At 42.8% G+C, this 27,979-nt stretch overlaps 1 protein-coding gene across 11 annotated transcripts in view; it reads left to right on the forward strand.

Annotated features, from left to right (window-relative positions):
- SETBP1 (SET binding protein 1) overlaps window positions 1-27,979 on the forward strand; it is a 358,380-nt gene that overhangs the window by 242,284 nt on the left and 88,117 nt on the right. For 5 of the 11 annotated variants that reach the window (XM_072829431.1, XM_072829433.1, XM_072829434.1 and 2 more), the window contains one exon: window positions 13,151-16,610. In XM_072829431.1, coding sequence (XP_072685532.1) covers window positions 13,151-16,610 — 3,460 coding nt within the window. The other 6 variants (XR_012032575.1, XM_072829440.1, XM_072829441.1 and 3 more) reach the window with 6 other exon arrangements.

A 27,979-nucleotide genomic window follows, 5' to 3' on the forward strand; every position in this document is an offset into this window, starting at 1 on the left:
ACTGCTGTCATTTGATTTGGGTTAAATAAATTGAATATTTTTTAAGAGAGAAAAAGGCACTGCTGTTAGTTGCTAGATGAGGAAGAGACACAAGAGGCCATGTGACTTGTCCTGTCAATTGTGGGGCTGGGAAAGAGACCCCAGCAAAGAGCCCCAGGTCCCTTCAACCTACTGTCACCTCTCAGCTGTCCCTTGGATCTCAGGAATAGGGATTCTAGTCAAGGACTTGGGAATAGAAGGTCTAAACCACCTCAAATAGTTGACCTTGGCCACCACCTTGGAAGTTGCTAGAAATGCAGGATTTCTGATCCACCTCAGACCTCCTGAATCAGAATCTGCATTTTTCACAAGGTATCTAGGTGACTGTTGCTCAATTTAAACTTGAGAAGTTCTGAACTCCATGTCACTCACTAGTTTGGTCTAGTTTTTCTCATCTGTACTCCAACTGCCCTACCCCTTGATCTCCTTCCCATAGTTGAGATGGGGAGGCAGAGGGAACAATGATCAGACTCTAAAATCTGAAATAATGCCCGTACTTTCATTGCTTTGACAAATTCCTCTCACCTCCAGGTATTTTGGTCAGTCCTCATTCAATCCTGATTTGTACTGACTGGGAAAGGATCCAGACTAGTTGGAAAGGGAGGGAGGCAGCAGAGTGGTCAGGTCCACTTGGGACCAAGTCCTGTCCTGGGTCCCTAGGTCCTGCCTGCCACCACTGCCCACTCTCCTGCCCTTGTAGGCTTCCCTCTTCCACGGAGTATAACAAAAGGTGGCTCCCCCACCAGGAGAGTCCCGATTAGTCCCCGAACGTGACAGTTCCTCCAGCCACAGCCGATGTTATTAATTTTTAAAACAAACTTCCTGATTGAGGTTCTGGCTGCCTCTAAATTGTCTCTACAAGGAGACTGTGTACTAATTAACCCATAGAAACAATCAATGATGTACCTTTTTCAAGTTTCAGGGTGATTAGAATATGAAAATGAAGAGCACAATGGTGCAGATGTTTTAAAATCACAGCAGACAGCAATTAGTGACACGGAAACCAGCTGCTTATCTCTCCAGATAAAGCCTCTTAATAGGGAATTACACTGGAGGAGTCATTACCCAGATGGATCTCGTATGATTTACAGAGGAGGCGGGGCAGCGCTAACTTTGATTTGTGAGCAGGTTCTTGTCAGGCTTCCTTCCTTACCTCAGACAAGGTGGATTTGTGGCTGGGGCAGAGGCAGGCATCACCTTTCTACTTTTTGCCCCCTCCCCACCCCCACCCCGGGCAGAGATGTTGCCAAAGATGAGGAAAGGAGAGAATGGGGCCTGCAGAAGCCGCAAGCACCTGCCTCCTTGATTCAGGCTCCATTGTTTTGGGATCAACTCCCTCAGCTGTCCCTGTGCAAAGGGGAGAGGGAGGACTCTAGGAAGGGGAAACAATGAGTAGCTGGCTGCCTCAAGAGGAAAATCCCTACCTAAGTTCTACAGAGTGGCTTCAGGCCGAGTGTGTGCATACACATGGGAGTTGGATACAAGGAATTTTTAATAATCAGTGATGTACCATCTCTCTCTCTCTCTCTCTCTCTCTCTCTCTTTTACTTAATTGAGGTATAATTTACATATACTGAAATGTACAGATCTTAAGTATACACTCAAGGAGTTTTGACAAATGTATACAGCTGTGTAATTTGCACTCCTATCATGATTTAAAATGTGTCCATTGTCCCTAGAAGCCTCCCTCCTGCCCCTTTACAACCCAACCACACCCCACTCCACCTTGTAGACAACCACTGTTCTGATTTCTATCATAATAGACTAGTTTTGCCTGTTCTAGAACTTTATATAAATGGAATACTACAATATGTACTCTTGAGGGCTCTGACTTCTTTAGCTCAGCGTGTGGGTATGATTTATGCATGTTGTGGATTATATCTACACTTTTCTTTTTATTGATGAATTCTGTATTCTCCTGTTGATCAACACCTGGGCTGTTTGCAGGTGCTTTCTACTCAAAATTAAGTTGCTGTGAAGTTTCTATGAAAGTCTAATTGTGAATAAATATTTTCATCTCTCTTGGATAAATTCATAGGACTAGAATTACTGAGTCATAGGATATATTTAGCCTTAAGAGATGTGGCCAAATCAAGTTCCAAAGTGCTTGTACCATTTTGCACCCCCTCCAGCAATGGGTGAGAGTTTTAGTTGCTCCATATCTTTGTTAACACTTGTCAATCTTTTCAATATTAGCCATCCTACTGAGTACATGGTAGTATCTTGTTGTGGTTTTAATTGGCATATCCCTGATGACAAATGATTTTTGAGGACTTTGGCATGTGCTCACTTGCCATACCTACTTCTTTTGTGGCTCAGAATATTTTGGCAAAGGTATTTTGCTTTTGGGTGAGGTTCAGTTGGTTGCATGTTGATCAAATCTTCTGTGTATTTTTTTCTGATTTCTTTGGTCGGTTTGTTCTAACAGTTGTTGAAAGAGGAGTGTTAAAATCCTTTTAATTGTGGAATTATCTCTTTCTTTAATTCTCTTACTTTTTCCCTCAAGTATTTAAAGTTTTGAGTTGCACACATATTTAGTAGTATTGTCTCTTCTTGATGAATTAACTTTGTTTATTAGTTTGAAGTGCTCCTAATTATCTCCAGTAATACCTTTTGTTCTATTTTGCATTGTATGCAGTGTCTCCAGCATTCTTAAAATAATGTTTATATGCTTTATCTTATTCTCTCCTTTTACTTTTAAGCTGTCTACGTTCTTATATTTGAGAGTATCTCGTGTAAATAATCTATAGTTCAGTCTTACATTTTCCTTCAGCCTGACAATTATCCACTGTGGTGGTGTTGTTTTGGAGTGTTTAATATATCTTGAGTAAATGTAATTACCAGTAGTGTTGAGTTTGTCTACCATATTACTATGTTTTCTCTTTGTCCCATTTCTCTTCATTCTTTTTCCTCCTTTTCTGCCCTCTTTTGGGCTAATCAAGCTCTCTTTAATATTCCATAAATTTCCTTCTATTGGAATTTTCTTTTTTTATTTTATTTATTTTTTATTGGAGTTCAGTTTACCAACATATAGCATAACACCCAGTGCTCATCCCACCAAGGGCCCCCCTCAGTGCCTGTCACCCAGTCACCCCCACCCCCCAACCACCTCCCTTTCCACCACCCCTTGTTCATTTCCCAGAGTTAGGAGTCTCTCATGTTCTATCTCCCTTTCTGATATTTCCCACTCATTTTCTCTCCTTCCCCTTTTATTTCCTTTCACTATTTTTTATATTCCCCAAATGAATTAGACCATATGTTTGTCCTTCTCCGATGGACTTATTTCATTCAGCATAATACCCTCCAGTTCCATCCACATCGAAGTAAATGGTGGGTATTTGTCGTTTCTAATGGTTGAGTAATATCCTATCTATTGGAATTTTCGATATATGACTTTTATTTTTAGTGGTTGCTCTAGAGATGACAATGTGCACCAAGTATCATAGACTACTTTGAACTATTATTACATCCCTTCAAATATAGGAATTTTAACAAGCATGTACAATTGACCCTAGAACAACAGAAGGGTTAGAAGCATTGACCCCTCTGTAGTCAAAAATCTGAATATAGCTCTTGATTCCCCTCCCAAAACTTAGTTACTGATAGCTTACTATTAATCAGAAGCCAGCCTAATAACATAAACAGTTGATAAACACATATTATGTGAGTTATAGGTATTATATACTGTATAATCACAATAAAGTAGGCTAGAGAAAATAAAGTGTTTAAGAAAAGCATAAGGCAGAGAAAATACATTTACAGTGGTAAATTGTATTTATTGAAAATTTGCATATAAGTGGACCCACGCAGTTCTCACCCACGTTTTTCCATGGTCAAGCATACTTCCATATACCACCTTGCTTTTTGTTTTATTGTTGTGCATTTTATTCCTACAAATGTCATAAGCTCCATGATATAATATTATTTCTGTTTTAAGCAATCATCTTTTAAGTTGTATATGTGCCCACATATTTTCCATTTTCATGTTCTTCATGTGTTCATGTAGATCTGAGTTTCCATCTGGTGCTATTTCCCTTTACCCTGAGCAACTTCCTTTTACATTTCTTTCAATTTCTGTCTGTCAGCAGTTGATTCCCTCAGCTTTTATTTATCTGAAAATATCTTTATTTTGCCTTCATTTTTGAAGAACATTTTCACTGGATATAGAAATGTAAGTTGACTGTTTTGTCTTTATTTTAGCACTTTGGAGATGTGGATATTTCATTGTCTTCTGGCTTGATTTTTACTGACGAGAAAGACATTATTTTTGTAATAGTTTCCTTATGATTTTATGTTTTAATTCTCTGGCTGCTTCTAAAATATTTATGTTTGGTTTCCATCCATTTGTTTACAATGTGCCTAGATGTGGTTTTTATGTATGTTTGTTCTGTTTATTGAGCTTCTTAGCTATTGGATCTACACGTACTATTCTCCTTCTCTACTTTTGGGATGCTAATTATATATGTTAGACTTCTTGGTGCTCTTCCACGGGACACTAAAGCCTTGTTTTTTGTTTGTTTGTTTGTTTGTTTGTTTGTTTTTTACATCTTTCTCCCTTCTTTCAGTTTGGATCATTTCTACTGTCTCCCCATCATGTTTACTGAACTCTTCTATTGCATTGTCCCATAGGCTGTTAAGTTCATCCAGTGAATTTTTCATTTCAGATATTGTATTTTCCTAATACAGAATTTTCATTTGGTTATTTTGATATAGTTGCTATCTCTATGCTGAAATCCCTCATGTTCATCAGTTATGTTCATCTTTTCCTTTCAATACTTGAATATTTTCACAATGACTGTTTTGGGAGCCTTGGATCTATCTCTGCTCTCCTGGTTGTGATTTACATTTGCCTATTTCTTTTCTTGTCTAATATATTTTGAATTGTGTCCTGGATATTTTAGATACTATATTGTAAAGATACTGGATTTTGTTGTTTTCCTTTAAAGAGTTTGATTTTTGTTCTGATAGGTAGTTAATTTACTGGCAAGTTCGCTTTATTCTATTGAGGATTCTTTTCAGATTTTGTTAGGGAGGAGCTAACACAGTTCCTATTCTGGACCTAGAGTGATCCTTCTCTTAAGGAGTACCATTTCTGGAATATCAACTGAGTTTCTGGAATATTCATTAAAGTTGCCCCACCCTGGCTAAGCAGAAATCCAACACCACCTGATACTAGGTCCTGATGTCAGGACTCTGTGTTCCACTGTGGCCCTCTAGTAGCTGAACTCTGTTGGGCTTCATGGAGTCTTGCCCTCAAGTGCAATTAAAAATTGGCCAAAGACATAAGAAGGACTTTATAAAGGTTTTTAGGATTTCTTTTCTATATGGCTCTCTCTTCTCAGGTACCTGTCTCTCAAATCCTAGTTCCTTCAGCCTAAAACTCTGATCTCTGTTCCTTTCACCTAATGAGATAACAGATCTTTGGCTTCTACTTTTCTGTGCCCAGTCTCAGAAAGTGCTCCCAGGTGAAAAAAAAACTAGGGATATAGGGGCCTCATGGGTTTCTTTCTCTCCAGAATCACAGCACATGTTATCTATTGTCTAATGCCTGAAAACAGTTGCTTCATGTATTTTGTTCAGTTTTATATTTGCTTCTATGGAAAGGGTAAGCCTAATACCTATTATAACATTGTGGCTGGAATGAAGTCAATGATCATTTTAAATTATGCAGAATCACCATGTACTCAAGGAAGCATATGTTAGGGGCTTCTGTCTTTGCACCAGCTGTTATCACCCCCAGGAAAAGGAGTGCATTAGTATCACTTAAAACAGCCCCCAAATAGTAAATCAGGAATGGTTCCTATGGGAACTAAATCAAGGTGACTTCCCAGGGCAATTCATGTGACAGGAAATGAGGACACATTCACTTTATATATGTAATTGGAAACTTTGTGTCTGTTTAGGAGCTGGGTAGTGCTTCTGTTTAGGCTGCTATAACAAAGTACCATGAATGGGTGGTTTACAAACAACAGAAATTTAGCATAGTTCTGGTGGCTAGGAAGTCCCAAGATCAAGGTACTGGCAGATGCATCATCTGGTGAGAGCTTGCTTCCTGGTTCATAGATGGCCTAGATGGCCTTCTCTCTATGTCCTCACATAGTGAAGGACAAAAGAGCTCATTGGGGTGTCTTTTAATATAAAAGCATTAATCTCATTCATGAAAGCTCTACCCTAATCACATTGTGTTCCCAGATGGTATTAGGCCCCATTGCCTAATACCATCACTTTGGGGTTTCGGGTTTCAACATATGAATTTTGGAGGGATGTAAACATTCAGTCCATAATGCCCATGGAATCAAAGGATTATAAGGCCATGGTTCAAATACTGTAGTTAGCGCCATTCTTCTATACCTACCATTAGCAAGTACAGGAATGAACTGTGCTGAGGAGAAATTTTCTGGGGTCAAGTTCAATGGAAACTGGTATATGCATTCTTCCTGTTCATGAGCCTAAAGGCTCATTTTCAAAGTCTTTACATGATAGAACCATCTTTCCCTACCTCACTTTCTTAAATGAAATCCTTTGTAAGATCACTCTGTTTATCTGAAGGTCAAAAGAATGATGTGAAGTATCTCTCTTGCCCTATCCACTGGCTGTAGTTCAGAAAAGTCTTTACAAAATCATAGGACTCTGTGGAACACATCTGAAAACCACTGAAGTGGAACATCTGATAATATCAGAACCTCTTTAGTCCCTAACCCAGACCCCCAGTCTTTGATATAATCCAGGGGTTCTCAACTTTGTGTTGCTCATTGGGATAATCAAGAGCTTTGAAAAAAGTACTACTGTTCACATCCCACTTCTAGAATGCTGATTTAATTGATCTGGGTCAGATTCTAGGCATGGTGTTCTTTCTGAAGCTTTCTGGATGAGTCTAATGTACAGCCAATGTTGGGGACCTTTCATCAGACAGTTTCTGGTTACATTCCTTGTCTCCCATGCTCAGTTCTTACACAGGCTTGAGCACTTGCTTTGAGCCTCAGAGATAAATGCCAGGATACCCCAGAGCCTGCATGAGTTGCGGAAATAGAAATCCCATAGTGGGAGATCATGAACACTTGCATTCCAAATTCTTTCTTGGGGGACAGTACTTTCATCCACTCATACCATTGACTTTTCTGCCCACCTCACCTTGTAGTGTACTTGGAACACCTAAAGAGGATACCATGTTAGAGTTTCTTACTATGTAAATTACAGAGTTCAGAGAGCAAAACAAGAATGCTCAGTGGTGCCAAATTACATATCCTAACAGGCCTATGGTGATTTGTTCTGCATATTTACCACCAAAAAAGTGCTGCAGATGTCATAGCAACCTCAGAAGAGCCCCACCCCAGAGGAATTATGGTATTAAAACATTAGATTAGTGTTTTTAAAACTTCATTGTGCATCAGAATTATCTGGAGAGCACGCTTAAAATGCACATTTCTTGTTCCCACTTTAGGAGATTGCAATTAGTAGATCTGTTGTGGGACCCAGGAATCTGTATTAATAAACTTAGATGGTTCTGATACAGTGATCCAGGATAACATCTTGAGAAGCACCAGTTGCCAAATTAAGAGCTAAAGCTCCCCTCATTCCTTCATACCCAGGCATATTTTCCTACTCTTGTAAAGCAAAATATCTCACAAACAGTAAATTTAAATTATCAGTGTCAGCAGAAAGTAGCACAAACACAGCTAACCCAAAAGAGTAGTTTATCTCCCACAAAGTCATGCTTGATTTTTGATGAGTTATATGATTTTTCTCAGACCCAAATAGCCCTCTTCTCTCATTGCGACAACCCTTACTTTAGATAAGCCATAGATAAGGCTGGGTGACTCATTTTCTTCCCATTTTTATGGATTTTTCAAGTTTTTATGCAGCGATCTAATGCTTGTTTTCAAAAGTAGACAAAAATCAAGTGCTTTTTAAAAAAATCTAACTTGTAGAAAATTTAAATGTATAAGATTTATGGTACATTGGTTGTGGGGGAGAAGATAGTTATCTACTTTACAAAATAATTCTTAACATTCCAGAAGAACTTGCTTCCATAAACATATCCTTTAGGAAAGAAATCTGTCTAGTTTTCAAAATGGTGGTTCACCGATGAACATTTATCATCTAGGCTCAATGGGCATGGAAAGCACTGTTCTTATAAAAGTAAGCCACACCTTCAAAATGACTGTGTGGAGGCACCTTGGTGGCTCAGTTGGTTAAGTGTCTGCCCTCAGCTCAGGTCATAGTTTCAGGGTCCTAGGATTGAGCCCCACATCAGGCTCCCAGCTCAACGGAGAGCCTGCTTTTCCCCCTCCCTCTGCTTACCCCCCCTCCACTCATCCACTCATGTGCTTTCTCCCTCTCTTTCTCTCTCTCAAATATAAATGAATCTTTAAGAAGCAAAAAAAAAAAAAAAAAAAAAGACTGTATGTTTCACAAACAATTAATTGGAGTAGGGGAATAGCCAAGATATAATGCTGAGCTTAGTTGGCACTAAAAGTTTTCTACAAAAATAATCAGCCCAATGTAGAATATCATCAGGTCTTCTATTTGATGGTAACCATATTAGATAATACCTTTGCTATGGACAGAGGGTAGTATGGAGGCCTTAAAAGATTAAGGTCTTCCTTGCAAAAAGACACAGAATCTAAGAGGAAAATGGAAACGTGTGCTAAGCGGGTCAATAAAGCCCCCAGCCAATAACCCCCATGGGGAATCCCATCCCAGAGCACTGGAAAGGAGGGAGGGGGAGACTAAACGCCCCCCTTCTCCTTCCTGGCCCCAGCCAGCATTGAGCTAGGGGCCTGTTTTGCCATGTCCATCTCTGTCTCCGTGGAGTAAGTACTCAATTCTCAGTGAAGGACATATTGGAACTGACAGCTTCACCATTGTGTGTATAATATGTCATGGCTGACAGATGAAGAAATGGGATTCCGTGAAATGCAACGGGATATAGCCATCAGCCAAGGCTGGAGAAAATGCCGTGTTCTCCTGGACCCCTTAGAGAGTACTTCTTCTCAGACCCCCTTGCCCCTTCTCTGCATCCCATCTCAGTGCTGGGTTTAAAGCACCATTTCCCCCTATTAGTCCTGATCCTTTGTTGTGCTTCCCTTTTGTCCACCCTGCCCTTTGATGGCGGAGCCCTCTCAGCAGGGCAAATTGCAGCTGAAATGGTAGAAACAATGCGCTCAGGCAGTGTCCAGATGGAACCAGGCACACTTAACTGCATTACTTGCGGCTGGTCTGCCCTGGGTGTAAGTGAGCAGGCCCCACCTTTCAGCTGTGGAGTGAAACCCACCCCTCTGACAGTCACATGGCCTTCCCTAAAGGCAGAGTTAATTGGAAAGTGAAATAATTCACAGGAGACGAAGGAGAACTAACAGTAAAACTTGCATTGAAGAGGAGTTACCTTGCAAATGCCTTTCGTCCTTAAGTATTGGGGGAGGATTTGTTGTTGTTGTTCAACACCTAATGCATTTGAGTGCTCCACTATCAAATGAAAGGTTGGCAGTTTATTGTCTTCTGTGTGCAGCGACATGTTTTGTTGTGGTAATAAGGCATCTCAAACATGATTTTGTTTATTCACTCAACAAACATTGGGAACTTTCTGGGTGGTTTGCTTTGGAGTGGGCACACGGGATAAGGTAAATGAGTCTCTGACCTCAACATACTTACAGTCTAGGAGAGGGAGAAAAGTATACAAATAAATGGCACATGGCATTAGAAGGAGTGTGATGGATGTCTTTATGAGAGACAGTGGTGCATGCAGAAGGAATGACATAAGAAATTAGGCCAGAAGGGTAACTCTCTTTACAGACAATATGTTGTAATATACAGGGGATTAATCTCACTATTGACAAAATGAAATACCTATAGCGAACTGTGTGTTCCTTCATTCGTTCAATAAACGCTTGTTGAATGCCTTGTATTTGCCAGGTGCTGTGCTTGGTACTTCTGTGATGGTGTATACAGGCTAGAAAGGGAAACCAGCATTAATTTGATTAATGCATGAATCAAATATAAAATTAAAACTAAGCTAAAAATACAACAAAGATGACCTATGTGATTTCATGAAAACTTTTAATAGGAGTATTTCTGTAAGGTAGGGGGCCTCCCTATGATCAAGCTGAGTTGACCATGAAGAGAGGTAATAAAGGATTCTTCTAGGTACCAAAAAGAAGAAGAGGGGGCAATAGAAAACAACAACAACAACAAAACTGTGAGAACCAGGAACCAAGAATTCAGGTTCATTATAAAGCCCCAGTGACCAGATCTAGAAAAGTGGGGTTGAGGGAGCAAGGGAAACAGGGTGACTTAAAAGTCCTGCTTTGCCAGGATCCAGAACAGTAACTCAGATTTTTTGTCCCACTGTGACATTGAATAAGTGCCACCATGAACCCTCACAAATGTTCTAATATGAGTGTTCAATTATTCTGTTTCCCTAAAGAGTAGGAAAGTTTGTTACTAGGCCTTTTTGTGGACTTGTCATCCTATGAGTATATACACAGTGCCAACTAAAATCTAAAGCACAAATGACAAATTGGCAAAGCCCTGATTCATAAAAGATAAATGCCATTCAATATTTTATGCTGTGAATAAGATTTCTGTTTTGTGTTCTTTTGGGGTTTTTTTTGAAAATGGGACAGCAGCCTACATCCACAGCAGTAATGCCTAGCCGGCAAAGTCAAGTGGCAAGATTAGTTCTGTAGATGTTGGTAATGGTGGTGTCCACTAAACATTGCAAGATGAGGGCAGCCCAGGTGGCTCAGTGGTTTAGCGCCGCCTTCAGCCCAGGGTGTGATCCTAGAGACCCAGGATCGAGTCCCACGTCAGGCTCCCTGCATGGAGCCTGCTTCTCCCTCTGCCTGTGTCTCTGCCTCTCTCTCTCCCTCTCTGTGTCTCTCATGAATAAAAAAATAAATAAGTAAAAAATAAACATTGCAAGATGAAGAAAAAAGTAAATACATTTTTTGGTCTTAATTTTCTCCTGGGCACTTACAGGCTTAGCCTGGGAAGATTCTCTCATGATACTTAAAAAACAGGGTCCATGGAGCGCCTGCGTGGGTTAGTCAGTTAAGCATCTGCCTTCACCTCAGGTCATGATCCCAGGGTCCTGGGATGGAGCCCTATGTCAGGCTCCCTGCTCTGTGGCGAGCCTGTGTCCCCTCTCCTTCTGCCTGCTGTTCTGCCTGCTTGTGCTCTCCCACTGTCAAATAAATAAATAAAATCTAAAAACAAAAAACTAACTGAGTCCAATACTGGAAGTATAAACCAGATTTCACAAAATCAGGGAGGCAAAAAATAACCCCAGGGACTCGAGGAACTAGAGTGAAGGAAACCCTGCTTGCTTTACTGCATTGAATTTGACCCATAATGCTTTCTGACACCTCTGCTTCGATTCTTAATAGGGACTATGAAAAATGTTCTCTAATGAAGCATAAATGCTAGGGGCATCAATGGCAAATAGATCAGTGTAGATAGATGGTAGCTTCATGGATAGATACATAGATAAAGGCAGATACACGTTACAGGTTAAAACTTCCTAAATCTACTAAGCCAATCATCATTTACTTCTCAATAGAGATACTATCCAAAACTTTCTTCATTTTACTAGTATTTCCCTTCTTTAACAAATCTTAGGATAATGCATCCTGTACATTTACTATTTGGGTGTATAAAACAGGACTTACAATAAACTTTGATTAATGCATCTTTGTAATGGTAGCATGGCTTAAAATCTATCTGAGATGATGTTAGCACACCTACATTAAAAAGTTTTAATGTCTCAGGGCATCTGGGTGGCTCAGTCCATTAAGCATCCAACTCTTGGTTTCGGCTCAGGTCATGATCTCAGGGTGGTAGGATTGAACCCTGTGTCTGGTCTACACTCAGCATAGAGTCTGCTTGAGTTTCTCTCTCTCTCCCTCTACCCCTCTCCACTGGTGCATTTTCTCTCTCTCTCTCTCTCTCTCTCTCTCTCTCTCCCTTTCACTCTCTCTCTCTCTGTCTCTCAAATGAATGAATCATTAAAAAAAAAGTTTTAATGTCTCAAAACAATGTGTTCACTATCCACTGCCTTTGTGATTTTGTAGACACTGGTTATGTCAGGCCTCTAGCACATATCCTGCCTTTCCCAACTGAAGAGTCAGTCCTAAGGAAAGTGCCAGAGTCTGGAGACTTTCCTTTAGAATTCATGTAGGGAAAGCACAGCTGACAAAGTTCAAAAGGTCGTGATCTTGAATGACCGTGCTTTTTGGGGACACATTCTTCCAGGAGACTCAAGGTTCCTTTTGAGACTGTCCATTAGTTTTGTCAAGAGAGCAGTCAGTGCCTAACCCAGGCTTTGGGGTGTCTCAGAGTGCTAACTCCCAAACCCCGAGCTGCTCCTAGAGTCAGAAGGATCGGAGGTCTTTTGTGTTTCTTTCCTGCTTCATTTCTTCTTCTCTGTGTCCATGAACAGCTGCCATGGCCCCACACATTCTTCAGACGTCCCCCTCAGTTCCCCAGCTCGCGCTATGTTTCCTTGCTGCGGTGGTTCTCAAGGAGCTACTTGTTTTAGCACAGAGATGCGTATCTTCCGGGTAAAGTGCAAACAGAAATGGACTTTAGTAGGAGGAAGCAAGGGAAAGACGTGAGTTGGAGGGGAAGGGGGGACAGAAATCAGAGGCAGCTTGAGTTAGGTGAAGGGACCAGGGAGTCAGAAAGTCTCCTGGGCTCTGCCACCATGAGCAGGACTCGCTATTGTACAAGTTTCAGCTTTTCCATGCCTACAATTAAGCACTGAGCTAAGTGACCTGCAGGGCCTGATCTCTCTCTAAACAGCTCTTATTCCAACATTGCATTCAAGCAAAATAGGTAAAAGTTCCTGTTGCTTGAGTGGGGGGAGGTAGGAAGGAGCAATGAAGACAGCAACTAAAGCATCCTTAATAATATTCCAAATCAGTACAACATATTTTTGCTTGTGCAAATGAGAAAAGTTCTAAAAGCATTCTGGAATTAAAGGTGGCTGTTTCCAACTTTCAAATAATTAAGCCTTTTGACATTGAATTTTAAAGAGCTCTAACATGCTCATCTTTGTTTCTCTCTCTCTCTCTCCCTCTCTCCTTCTCCACTCACCGCCCTCCCCCCACCCCAGGCTTACGAGCGGCCACAGAAACATTCAAATCTCCACTATGACCCAGGCCTCCCACAGGACGTCACCAGTGACACCTTAAAACCAAAGCACCAGCAAAAAAGCAGCAGCCAGAACCACATGGACTGGTCCACCAACTCTGACAGTGGACCTGCCACTCAGAATTGTTTCATCAGTCCGGAGTCTGGCAGAGAAACTGCAAGCACCAGCAAGATCCCTGCTCTTGAGCCCATGGCTTCCTTTGCAAAGGCCCAGGGTAAGAAAGGCAGTGCAGGGAGCACATGGAGTCAGTTGTCCAACAGCAGCAAAGATCTGCTCTTGGGAGGTGTGGTCCCATCCCCGGGCAGCCACAGCTCACCAGCTGCACCTAGCAGCTCTGCAGAGTGCAACGGGCTTCAACCTTTGGTAGATCAAGATGGAGGAGTTGCAAAGGAGCCCCCAGAACCACCTACTCTAGGCAGCAAGAAAAAGTCCAGTAAAAAAGATGTGATAAGTCAGACCATATCAAATCCAGACCTGGACTGGGTCAAGAATGCTCAGAAAGCATTTGACAATACAGAAGGGAAAAGGGAAGGCTACCCCGCAGATAACGCCCAAGAGGCATCACCAGCCAGGCAGGGTGTGAGTTCTATCAGTAATCCCGAAAATGACTCAAGTCATGTCCGGATTACTATCCCTATCAAAGCACCCTGTCTAGATCCAACCAGCCATAAGAGGAAAAAGAGACAGTCCATCAAAGCAGTGGTGGAAAAGATCATGCCAGAGAAAGCCCTGGCTTCTGGAATCACTATGAGCAGTGAAGTGGTTAACAGGATACTTTCCAACACTGAGGGAAACAAGAAAGATCCCCGTGTCCCTAAATTGAGTAAAATGATGGAGAGCGAGTCCCCCTCAGTTGGCCTTGAAACAGGCGGAAATGCCGAGAAAGTCATTCCTGGAGGTGTGTCTAAGCAGAGGAAGCCACCCATGATCATGACGCCTCCGACATGCACGGATCACTCTCCCTCGAGAAAGCTGCCGGAAATCCAGCATCCCAAATTTGCCGCAAAACGGAGGTGGACATGCAGCAAACCAAAGCCCACCAGTATGCTTCGGGAGGCAGTCATGGCCACCTCTGATAAACTGATGGTGGAACCGCCGTCTGCCTACCCCATCACCCCATCCAGCCCTCTGTACACCAACACAGACAGTCTTACTGTGATCACACCAGTCAAGAAGAAGCGGGGGCGGCCAAAGAAGCAGCCCCTGCTCACGGTTGAGACGATTCACGAGGGGACCTCCACCAGTCCTGTCAGCCCCATCAGCCGGGAGTTCCCTGGCACGAAGAAAAGAAAGAGGCGACGCAGCCTAGCCAAGTTGGCCCAACTAGTGCCAGGAGAGGACAAGCCTATGAGCGAGATGAAATTTCACAAAAAAGTTGGAAAGCTTGGGGTGTTGGATAAGAAGACCATCAAAACCATCAATAAGATGAAAACACTCAAGAGGAAAAATATCTTGAACCAGATCTTGTCCTGCTCCAGCAGCATTGCCCTGAAGGCTAAAGCTCCCCCTGAGACCAGCCCTGGGGCAGCGGCAATTGAGAGCAAGTTGGGCAAGCAGATTAATGTCAGCAAGAGGGGAACCATCTACATTGGCAAGAAGCGGGGTAGGAAGCCGAGAGCAGAGCTGCCACCCCCGTCCGAGGAACCCAAAACAGCCATCAAGCACCCCAGGCCTGTCCCTGGCCAGCCGGATGTCCCAGCCGTGCCTTCCAACTTTCAGTCTCTCGTGGCATCTTCACCAGCAGCCATGCACCCACTTGCCACACAGTTAGGTGGGTCCAATGGCAACCTGAGCCCCGCCAGCACTGAAACCAACTTTTCCGAGTTGAAAACTATGCCAAATCTCCAGCCCATCAGTGCTCTTCCAACCAAAACCCAGAAGGGAATCCATGGTGGAGCCTGGAAGCTGTCTCCGCCCAGGCTGATGGCCAACTCACCCTCCCACCTTTGCGAGATTGGGTCACTCAAGGAAATCACGCTGTCCCCTGTGAGTGAGTCACACAGCGAGGAGACGATCCCGAGTGACAGCGGCATCGGGACAGACAACAACAGCACGTCTGACCAAGCGGAGAAGAGTTCAGAATCCCGACGGAGGTACTCTTTTGATTTCTGCTCCCTGGACAACCCGGAGACCCTTCCGTCTGACACCAGCACAAAGACCCGGCACGGCCACCGGCAGAAGCATCTCATGGTGGACAACTTCCTGGCCCACGAGAGCCTCAAGAAGCCAAAGCACAAGAGGAAACGGAAAAGCCTGCAAAATCGTGATGATCTCCAGTTTCTGGCAGACCTGGAAGAGCTCATCACCAAGTTCCAGGTGTTCAGGATCTCCCACCGGAGTTACACCTTCTACCACGAGAATCCGTATCCCAGCATTTTTCGGATTAATTTTGATCACTATTACCCGGTGCCATATATCCAGTATGACCCGTTGCTCTATCTTCGCAGGACTTCAGACTTGAAGTCAAAGAAGAAGCGTGGTAGGCCTGCAAAAACCAATGACACCATGACAAAGGTGCCTTTTTTACAAGGGTTCAGCTACCCTATTCCCAGTGGAAGTTACTATGCACCCTATGGAATGCCTTACACATCAATGCCTATGATGAACCTTGGTTATTACAGTCAGTACCCAGCTCCCTTGTACCTGTCGCACACACTAGGAGCGGCATCCCCATTCATGAGGCCAACGGTGCCACCACCTCAGTTCCACACAAGCTCCCACGTGAAGATGTCTGGTACGGCTAAGCATAAAGCAAAGCATGGGGTCCACCTGCAGGGACCTGTCGCCATGGGCCTCGGTGACATACAGCCATCCCTGAATCCTCCCAAGGCAGGTAGTACCAGTCTGTCCGGCGGTCGGCTCCACAAGAGAAAACACAAACACAAGCATAAGCACAAGGAAGACCGGATCCTAGGGACCCATGACAACCTGAGTGGTCTCTTCGCAGGCAAAGCCACAGGCTTCTCCAGCCACATCCTGAGCGAGCGGCTGAGTAGTGCAGACAAGGAGCTCCCGTTAGTGAGCGAGAAGAATAAGCATAAAGAGAAACAGAAGCACCAGCATAGTGAAGCCGGCCACAAAGCCTCTAAGAACAACTTCGAGGTGGACACCCTGTCTACACTGTCACTTTCTGATGCCCAGCATTGGACACAGGCCAAGGACAAAGGTGACTTGAGCAGTGAGCCTGCAGACTCGTGCACAAAAAGGTACTCTGGCAGTGGTGGGGATGGTGGCAGCACCAGACCCGAGAGCCTGGACGTGTTCAGTGACATGAACCCTTCGAATGACAAGTGGGACAGTGACATGAGCGGGAGTAAAAGGAGGAGCTACGAAGGCTTTGGGACATACAGGGAAAAGGACATTCAGGCCTTCAAGATGAACCGCAAGGAGAGAAGTTCTTACGACTCCTCCCTGTCTCCAGGTAAGGCCTCATTTCTCTCCAAACTCAGGCTGTCTTATTATTTAATTGCTGGGCTCTCTGCTCCAGTTGTCTGCCGTCATTGGCACGTTACATTCACTAGTTTGAAAAGAGGTAGGAACTGAATGAAAATGGGCATTCTCGCACACTGGATACATATTTTTTATTTGGTATTTACTGTCTTTCCTGTCTGAGTCATCGCCTGGGCACTGTGGGCCCAGAGACAACCCCAGTAGCTACCTAGACTACAACTACACCCACTGTGTTTATGCTTTTTATTAAAGGTGCTATCCTTAGGCCCTCATCCCATCTGATGGTGCAGTTTGCTAGTTGGAAAGAAACCTCTGAAACTCGCTAAAAAAATGCCAACAAGATCCCAAGAATGTCAAAACTGGATGGGAGTGACACCTAATTTATCTGGCATGCCACCTCCAGAAGTCACACACCCTAGGTGAGGCATCTATAACAGAGCCATTGGAAGCTACTGACTCCTCAAGTGTACCTAATGAGGGAGCCATTGCTCCAGGCTATATTGTCCTCTTATTGTCCTTGGGCATTTGACCCCCAGAGTGAAACCCTGGCTCATCATTTCCCTGCATGAAGGGGAGGGAGCCTGGCAGAAATGTGTTGCAAGCCTCCTGCCCCCATGGGACCTTACTGCTGTGTCTCTTGGCATGTCCACTGGGAATGCGATTTTGCCCGCTAATCTCTAAACTTGAAGTACTGGTTGCTACTAGAAAGAGCTCATTCCTTGTCAGTTGCTGGTAGAATTTCCTTGCTAACTTTCCCACCCACACAGACCTTCCTTGCCACAGAACTTGACACTTGTGCGTAAGTATCCCTTTGTCCCTGTCGACACGTAAGTGGTAAGGATCTTTTGGAACAGAACAGTTGTCAAGGAGGAAAAAAATAGAAGCTCCTTTCCTAGGAGCTGCAGAAGCTAAAAGGATTTCTCCTGCTCCCCCTACCCCCAGATAATACAAAGCACTCTGGACGTAGCCTGGTTTTGAAAGACGAATCATCCCTGTTTCAGGTTTGGGTATAGGGTTTCTCCTCTGTTTGTGATGTGTACCCCTTATTTGTCCTCTTCCTTCCCGGGGAGTCCGTTATTAGTGAGGGTGAGGGCAGTCTATTCATGAGGAATTAGAGTCATTTCTCTAGGCCAGCAGACTTCAGAAGAAATATGGTTATGAGTTAGAAACCACTTAAGGATTGCCCCCAAATTGCCACTAGCTTGTGAGTTGCTATAGTGGTAGATATTCTCCTTGGTTAATGAAGAGACCAATTAGCAGTCATGTTTCCTGCCAAAGGTGATAAATGGCCCACACTTCATGTTTGCCCAAAGAGGATGTTTTCATCGGGGTTTCTCTGTTCCTCATAATCAGACTTTGTTGAAGGTACTTGTTTTTTATGCAAAGCTCAAATTAAGCCACTTGGATAGGAGTTGCTAGATAAAACTTTTACATGAGAAAAACTACTGCTTTCTCTTCCAGTATGGTGACATTGATCCACAGGTCCAAAACCAGCCATGGACAAGAGTGTCTTCTTACATTTTGTATTTTCTTGGCATTAGTTAGCCAAAAAAAAAAAAAAGAAAAAGAAAGAAAGAAAAAGAAAGAGAAAGAAAAGAAAAGAAAAGAAAAGAAAAGAAAAGAAAAGAAAAGAAAAAGAAAAGAAAAAAAAAGTGATGATGACATGTTATTGCTAAGAACCTACCAGCAGGGATCCTAATTTAACAGACCTGAGAAGTGAGATCTCAGAAGCCAAAATCTCTTTCCATTATTGCTCATTAGGTTTCTCAGCAGTCTTAGCAAGATTTTTCTGTGGGTGGACTGGATCACATAGTGCTGGTTGACTTCATGAAGGTTCCCAGCTGGAGATCCATCTCTGATCCTGTGCGTGTTTCTGAAGGTGCCCACCCTCTGGCCAAACAGCTCTCTTGGGGTTGGCACTCACATAGTGGCCACTACTTACTTCGTAATTCCCTTTCCTCCCCCCATCTTTTCATCCATTCTTCATCCAGCCACGTCAGGTGGAAAGAAACAGGCTTCATAACAGTGTCATAAAGGAAAACTGGATTCAACCTAAAAATTGGGTATGTGGGCCCAACTCTGTTATGTGTGCCCTTAGGCATGGCATTCTGTTTCTTCGGGGTGCTGTCTGCCATCTGTAACTGACAGGATAGAGCCAGACCTCTTTCATATAGTGTCTTTCAGTTCCAAACCATTTCACATGCATTTCCTCGTAACACCATGCAATCTTAGGAGAGAGGTATTTTCTTTTTTTTTTTCTTTTTTTTTTTTTTTAGGAGAGAGGTATTTTCATTCCTATTTTACACACAGGACACTGAGGCTCAGAGATCAAGTGACCTGCTCAGGTTTAGAAAGCCATTGCTTATGATTTTAATAAGCCCAGGGCTTTCGGCACTGCACTGCAGCTTGACCACATGCCACCCAGTAGCTAAGGGCCAGGTCTAGAACACACAGGTCTGGTTCTCAGCTCAGTACTCATATGTTCCACCATAGCTCTTCCTCTCAGATGCACATCCATTGTCCCATTACATGCCTTTCCCTAAGGCATCTCCACAGCGACGACGTGATGATTGCAGAGAGAGTAATTAAGGAAAGACGACATCCCTTTATTCAATTTCCAACCATTGTAAAAGGACCCCCTTATGGCCCAGCCTTTCCTAGCCATCCCGCTGGAAACGTCTACAGGGACAGGCTTCCATCTGTGTTTTAACTGCAGTGCAGTTCTCAGAGTTATTTTCACTACTGCTTTGTGCCTATCTCTGTGTTACATAAGTTTATTTGTTCTTCAACATTTTAGTGAATCATAATCGTTGGTGGTTTCTATGTCTATATGACTTATGTCTGTTGTCCCTGAACATCTTGTTGAATATCTTACTGGAGCAGATCAGAATCTTGATCACTCCCCTCCCTTCCAAGCTTTGGCCTCTTCTTGCCTATACTCTAAGTGCCCCCCCCCTATTTCTGAACCCCTAAAGCATCAGGGGAGAAAACCTATCTTTAGTAGCACTTGTGCTTCAATATCAGAGTTTGTCAAGTCTCCCTGAAGAGTGTTCACACCTTAATATGACACACTCCAAAGTGCACCAAATCCCATTCAAAGGTGGGAGGCAAGTGAAGTGAGGTTACCGGAGATCTTCCAGAGACTTTACCTGAGTCAAGTTGTCTCTTCCATGGATAATGCTGAGGGTCCTGCTCAAAGAAAAGCATTAGTAGTTCTCACAACTTCTTTCCCTCCACCTCTTCCTTCTCACTCTGGATTCACTCCCTTTGCATCTCAATGTCCTATTTCACATGAGCTAATCTTCTCTGAAATAGATATGGCATATGTAGAGATGTCATCCCTTAGCCCATTGAGGACCAGATTTAGGAGCTAAGTCAGGGGAAGACTGAGCATTCCCTGAGATAAGAGCTAATAGAAGACACCATATAGAAGTCATTACCATTATGGAGACAGAACTTAGAGATTTCATTTAGCTGCACGCTCCATTTCCTCTTCCTGCTTGGAAAACCCATTCTCCAACCCACCAGCCCCACAGATGGATGCAGTGTCTTGTTAGCCCCCTTACAACACACCTAGAGCTTAGAAGTCACAAAGACTCTTTGCCATTTTTCTGTGTTTTAGTCCTTCTGCTTTGTTTGTTTCAGAAGGCAGTGGCTCTTTTGACCTATTTTCTAAATGGATACCATCTGCTAAATCTCCACTTATAAAAATGCTGCCTGGGACCAATTAATGGATAAGTAATGGGAAGGTGCCATCTACAGTCTCCCAAAGTTGGAAGAAGCCTGATAGGCCCTCACATGTGCCTCTCTCCTTCCAGACATCACCATCTCTTGTGTACTGACATGCTGCAGATTCCCAGAAGAGCAAACCTGTCCAAGTTTGACAATACATAGTCAGAGTGATGCCATATGGACCCAAAGCCAGCTTCTCCTTAGGTGTAGAAGGGGTTTCTAGTGTGAGTGATGTTTTTCCTATTGACCACTTAGGAATAATTTTTGCATACTTTGACCTAATATTATGCCAGGAACTTTAGATATCTTGACCACTGCTATCCAGAGTCCCATCAGATATTGGAGAAACAGTAAAAAGTCAATTTACCTATGTTACCTCTTAGTCCGATGCCATTATTAGTCAAGGTGGCCATCCAGAGCCCCCAGATGTCAGGTACTCTCTTCATGATGAATGGATTTTGAGAATGAATCCTGAGCTCACCTCTCAGATATCAGAATCCTGCTATGTAGTTGCTGGATTCCCTTGAGCCTAGGTGACTCTACCTTTCCCTGTGGCTTCTGTCTTGCCTTTTGCCAGCTTCTTTTATCAGCACCATGGGGCATTTGGGGAGGCAGTCTCTGTTGTCATTCATGGGCAGGAAATGGTTGACCAAGACAAAAATAACACAAAACTCTTCTCCAAGTAGGCATCCAGATGAGGGAATTAACCACATAGATGAAATGATGTGAAAACTATACACATACCATGTGTGGGGAACATTTTCTACAAATGGAATAGAAGGAGGAAGAGGACTTATGGGAGGAGAAAGTTAAGGGCAGGAAAAAAGGAAGAGTGAAAAGTAAAAAGCTGATGAAGTGTAATCTGTTTAATCTTAATCCAAGTTGAATTCTGGGTCATCCTGTGGGAGGAAATGAAAGATAAAATAGCTAATGGCTGCTGTGTGGTTTAACAGGATTATGAACACCTGGCCCAGTCTTGTCTCCTATACTAACTAGCTGAAAGACCTCTTCATCTTTTTCACTCTTTATTTTCCCAGGTGAGACTGTGGTAAGAAAAGTTCTGATCAGACCTGACAGTCTCAGATTCTAAAAGTCTCAAATGTATACAATGCCATTTGAGTGCAAACACATGCACACATGCACACCATGCACAGATTGGGCAGTTCGGAAGAAAATGATCAAGTTATTGGCCAAGTTGGCCAATTAATTAGCTGTGCAATAAAATTTCAAAACAGATCCCTCTGGTTCGTGTATTAAATTATGTGACTCACCCCATTCATCTTTGGCTCCAGCTACTTCCTCCAGCCATTTGATCTTACCATTCAAAAAAGGTGGCACTCTCCATACCTGACCCCCATCAGCAAATTAGCTCACTCCTTGTGTATGTTGAAGCCATAGCTATCACCTTAGAAAAAAGGTTCGAGCACTCGTGCGACCAATTGCATGGGAACAGACATGGCAGGCTTGCATTTATGTTTAGACTCTGAAGTAAAAGAATCTTAACAATGTAATATAAACACCTCATTTTGCTGATGAGCACGCTGAGGCTTATGAAGGTCAAGTGACTCACCCGATGATACATATCTAATTGGTAGAAGAGCTCAGACCTGGAAGCGTAACATCAGGGAGAGGGGAAGGCAGAGACAGAATAAAAGGGGGGAGGGGATAACTAGAAAGGTGAGTTGTGGGAGAGATGTTAAGCTATATGTTTTCTTTTGCTGTGAGCTGTTGTAAAAGGTAAGCATCTATTTGACAATAATTTGGTTTCCAGGCTGCCTCTGGGGACCCATGTTTGGGACTGGAAACAATCTTTGTGGGCTCTGATGGAAGTCATTTTTTTTCCTTTCCTGTCTTAACAATTGCACATACTTATTTTATCGGGCCTCCCAAGGTTCTTCCTAAGGTTTTCTCTTGGAAACCAGGAATTAATCAAATTAAATGTTGTGACCCATAACTTTCTGGCAATGAAAGAAAAAAATCTTAGACTCCCAGCATCTCATTTCCACATTAAAATCAGAAATCAAGCCATTCTGCCTTTGGAGCAAGAAGTCCCCAAGCCATTTATCTTCCTACAGTTGGCAAACGTTCCACTGTCCTGTTGGAAGTTTTTATTTATACCTTTGTGGCTTTAGGGAATTATGCAGATTCAGGTGTGGGTGCAGAGAACTTACAGTTTCGACAGACTTGGCTTTGATACAACATAGAGCATTTTCTGGCTAGAGAAATCAATAAAGCACTTTCCAAAGACTAGCATGTCACTGGGCAGAGATGAGGATGGTGGTGCCTTTGGAAGAACCCTCCAGAAACCCATCCCTTTCACTCTATAAATGAACAAGTGATGAGACTGAATACTTGCTAGGATTGTAGCATAGGCTCGTGCCAATATAATACTTAGTGCAAACCGGCTGAAGTCAAGGGGAGGGGGTGATAAAGACAAGGGAAAATGTAAAAAAGATTTCTTTGGTGACTGATAAACACACACACACACACACACACACACACACAGAGCCTGGTGCAGTCCTGGGGGAAGATTTCAGGGATTAGTAACTGGATGTTTTTGCCCTCAAAGAGATTATAATCCAGAAGTCTTTCCTTTTAAAGCAGAGGAGGAAACCAGATAAGGGCCATCAGAAAGCCATAGAAGTGCCAGAGCTGCCAAGATGAGAGTAAGCCACCTCTATGTTTTCAGTGGGTGTAGAGAAGCAGAATCAGGACATGCTTCTTTGCAGTAGTTGCCGTTCAAGATGGATCTTGAAGGATGGAAGAGGCTTTTGGGCAATGGAGATGGTAGGGAGGTGATGGGAGGCAGGGTGGGGGGACAAATGCAATGTAGAAAGGAAACCGGGTAAACAAGGTATCTAGGTAGAAGGAGCCAAGAAATATTTGAGAAATGGTATTTTTTCCAGTCTTGAGGTTAGGATCTGCGGTTGGGGATCATGACAGATAAGGTCAGAAGACAGTGTTGTCCTCGTGAATTAGAGGGTTTTTCCACATACCATGAGATTGTGCTTAATGAAGTAGGCAGTGGGGAGTCATTTTTTAAATAGGCAAAAGTCATGATATGACAAAATTATACTTTTTCTTTCTTGACCACTCCCTTCCCCTGTAGTCTGCATTGGGTGAACTTGCTCCATCTTTGCACTCATATGATATTGTAACTATCCATTTCTAGTTTGGGTTGTACCCACCACCCAGCCTTTCCTTCCCCACCCTGGCACCCACAATATAAGTATAATAAAGAGATCATTACTCAGGTACTCAAGTGAAAAATAGTAATGAGTCATTCTTGATTCATCTCTTTCCCTCTCTAGCTCAAGTCAAAGATGATTCCAATATGTTGGCCCCAGATAACTGTAGCATATGAACAGAATTACAGAAATCAGAGAAAGAGTCTGGTTGGTGTGTAAGGAAATGAATTGTGAAGCCAGCAGTTGACAGTGCCGTACAGAGCAAGAGAAAATTATAGGGAATAAAGAAAAGAGGGGCCAACCTCAAAGAGAGGAGCAGAATAAGAGGGGATCAGGAAAGACACAGAGAAGGAATGTTGGAAAATGTTGGAGAAAAGCCAAGGAGTCAAGGAAAAATGAATTTTAAGAATGGGGTGGCCCTCAGGACCAGAAGCTGCAGAGAGTTCATGGGAGATGAGAATATGTATGAACATACTGGTGGTCCCAAGGCAACAGAAAAACTAAATATTATGTATTTAATGCCTCATATGGTTAAGCCTTGGTGGGCTATGTGCCAAATCCAGATGAGAAGGAGTTAAAGAACAAACACGTAATGAGAGAATGATGCTCCAGGTGCATAAAATGAAACTTTGCTGTGATTCTAGCCATGCTCTGGCCTCTGAGGACATCTTATGTCTTAAGTCAGCCCTTGGTGGGAGGTGATGTAGCCAATCTTAATACATCTTAAGTCTAATATCCCCCAATTCTGGGAGCATTAAAACAATACCTGAACCTTTTATATTGTGACTCTGCCTTCTGTGAAGTCCATGTATAGAAAAAAAAGAGATTATAGTATTTGAAAAGAGGTAAGAGAGTCTAGACCAGCTCCCCATTTTCCTGCTTCACAGACACACAGGCACTTAATTTTTTATCATGGTAATAGCTATTTGAAAACTTCCAAAACTCCTCCCTATGGTACATAGGGTGCTTGTTGGATCTGCTCCTGAGAATGTGTCAAAGAACAGTCCTGGTTATCACAAGTTCTGATGAAAGCATCTTTTACTGAACATTTACTATGTGCAAAGTATTATAGACTAAAGCCCAACTGTTACTTTTCCAGAAGTCTTCACTACTTTGTGAAATGAAGTATATATGCTGATTCAAAAAGAGCCTCTATTCTCAAAAATTATTGTGAGCACTTTAGTTACTTAGCATATATCACAGGGCCAGGGACAGTCAGAGAGACCAGAAGAAAAGAAAAAGCAAGGAAGGGCTCCTACTTCAAGTTCCTTATCCTATACTGAAAAGAGGCTAAGTTAGCATACACAAAACAACCAGGGAATAAATGCAGACCCAATTTAATCCATGCCAACCCAGCAGCCAAAAATGGGGGCCATAGGTATCCAGGATCAGGAAAGATAATAGTGTTCAAAAGACAAAATCCTGGAGCTGAACCTCAGAGAGTGGCAGTGTAGTGGATGAGTGTGGCCCCAGGTGGATGAAAATGTGCAGATGGGCATATGTGAGTGCTTCTCAAAGGCATCTGGCTTGTGGGTGAAGTTAGCAGTTGGGTGGGGAAGGGTTTTTAAGAGGCACAGATGTCATACAGAGGATATGGAACTGTGTCCTAGAGGAAGGGGGGACACACTGACATGGAAGGGTGCTGGGTGTGAAGGGTGTTGAGCTTGGTGCTAGGTGCCTGGTGAAATGATGAAGTACCAGGAAACATGACTATCATCAGAGACCCATGTAACGCTATCAGGAGATAAGAGATGGATATATACTCATATGCAAAGCAGTTAGAATAGTGAGAGTCCGTACATTTAATCACCAGAAATAAAAACCCATTCTATAGGAAGAGAGGATCCATAAAAGAACTTTCAGAGTAGTAAGTTGCATGTTGTAAAAGCAAGTGGCTATTGATGTTTGCCCTATTATATAAGGATTCAGAGCAAGTCGGGGGCATTAAGAGGGGATCAGTAGGGTAGAGGGAGAACATCCCTCACGCAGCTTCTGCTGTGGTTTTCGCGTTCTTCTGTGAAGGGGCTAGGGAGACTGGGAAGGTGGGCAGTGAGTCCATGCAGAGATGGGGCTCCCCTCAGGGCTCCCCTTGTTGATGGAGGATCTAAGGACACAGAGAGATGAAAAGCTTTCCCTGAGGCTGCATCTCCATCATCCTTACATCTGAACAGGGTGCTATGCTCTTCAAAGTGCATTTCCTTACTTTTATTTGATCTTCAGAATCCACTGAGGTTTGCAGATAGATGTTGCTCTCCCCCACTTGACAGGCAAGGAAATCAAAACCCAGAGGGTTAAAGTCTTTGTCCAAAGTCACCGAGCCAGTTTTGCACAGAGAAAGTACTGGGTTCCTGGTTTCCAGATATTTTTCTCATCAACTCCCTTTTTCCACTAGATTTTCTATGTCTTTGACAAGGTCAATAATATGACTCAGCTTCTAAGTTATCCTTAAAGAACCCTTGCCAGTGGATTAAATGGTGGAGCCCAGAATAAAGCACTAGCAACTTGGTGTTGGCTAAAATTCATTTTTTTATATAGAAGGAGCTCTTTGGAGCCAGGATCAGCCAAGCCCAGGGTGTGAGGTTGATTCTGTGTGCAGAGCCTGGGCAATAGATTCCCCAGATGGAGCAGGGATACCCTGAAAATCACAAAGGACACACAAATGAGGAATAAGAATGTTCTTACACTAAATCACAAAACACTAAAACTAATATTAAAACTTTTTGTTCTAAAGAAAAGTTTTACACAGTTGGAGGGACTTTATACATCGCCTAGTAAACATACAGAAACTTTCATCTGGAGAGTAATATATGCTGAAAATGAAAACAGAGTGGGAACAGGTCATTAAGGAACCCATGAGTTTGGGGCTATATCTCAAAAGTTTGGGAAGTTGTTAGACAAAAGACCTCATCCCCTTTCGAATGTCCATGAGAACTTGGGACATGGGCTGGAAGAACCATTGTTCTAAATCACTTTGTCATGTCTTATATTCCAAGTAAGACCAGGAGGCCACCAGGATTCTCTTATAGGATATACCTTTTATACTGTAATATTTTTATTTCATTTATTTACTGTAATTACACAATTAAAAAAGTATCAAGTGGCTAAAATGTGTAAGACACACTACGGGGTGATATTATGACTTAAAGTATATAGGGGCACCTTGTCCTTCAGGGGAGGTGTTTTGGTCCTAGAAATCTGTGTTAATATGTCTTCTATGACATTATGAACCCCTTTCATGCTAGATACTATTTTTCTCTTCGACGTCCCGACAACAGTAATAAAAATGGATTCCCCACGCATAACATAAAGCAAATGAGCATTTTGAAAAACATGTATTATTTCTTTTATTAAATAAAAACAGATATCTGCTAGTGTAGAAAACTTGGAAAATTTAGGAAACCATGTATAAGTAAAAACGAAATCACCCATAATCCCACTAAATAACCATTATGCTAATGTAGACTGACTTTCTGCCCTCCTCCCCAACCCTCCCTAGGAGAAGCTACAGAAAGCCAACCCATGCTTCTTTCCCCCATTTTCCCTCCTCTCCCCGCTCTCCCCACCACCACTTTGATTGCCTGATCTTTTCAACTTCCTCTCAAGTACCTTCCCAGAATTGACCATAGTAACTTTTCCTTCTACATTCTGTGGTGTCATTGCCTTAAGAGGGGATTATGTTTTTGTTTTTGTTTTTGTTTTTGTTTTTAAAGAAATGCAGCAGCAATTGGGCATGAACACCATCCAGATTTCCACACTGTCCTATTTAAGATCTCCACAAGAATCCAAGTGCCAGGACAACAACCGGGAAGGGGACAAATTAGTCACGGCTGAAATTGGTTGCCAAAATGTTTTCCCAAGAATCGCTGAGTGTTGAGTGTTTCTTCTCAGATCAGAATCTGACAAGGTGGGTGGAGAGGGGAGGGGATGCAATAAGTTGTCCAGAGCTTGAGATCCACATCTCCACACCACAATGGGGGAATGCAACCAGTCAGTGTGGGTTACAAATGCCACACACACTTTACAGGCAGCCACACACAGAGTAAGTCTAGCTACAGTGCTCCAATTGGTCAGTGTTGCTGTCACTCATACTGAGAATATTTAAAGGGAAGGAGACAGCTATTAATTATAGGTTTAGAACACAAAGGATTACCTCGTACTTGCTTATTTTCCTTCCTGGCATACCTATGGATATTCCTAAGGTGAGAGTTGCTGTAAAGCCAATAGTTGCCATTGCAAAAAGCAGCTCTCCTCTTTGTTTTTTTCTTTGATTCTTCCTCAACCGGGAAGTCAGAGTCTACTGTGCTGTGAGCTGGGTATCAGGCAAGAGAGAAGATAAAATCTTCCAGGAGACTTCTTGAGTCCTGCTGGAAACTGCAAATAAAATTCTATTTTATCAAATAAAATAGCTGAAAGATCTTTC

Source organism: Canis lupus, chromosome 6, assembly GCF_048164855.1.
Source record: "Canis lupus baileyi chromosome 6, mCanLup2.hap1, whole genome shotgun sequence".
NCBI classification, from domain to species: Eukaryota; Metazoa; Chordata; class Mammalia; order Carnivora; family Canidae; genus Canis; species Canis lupus.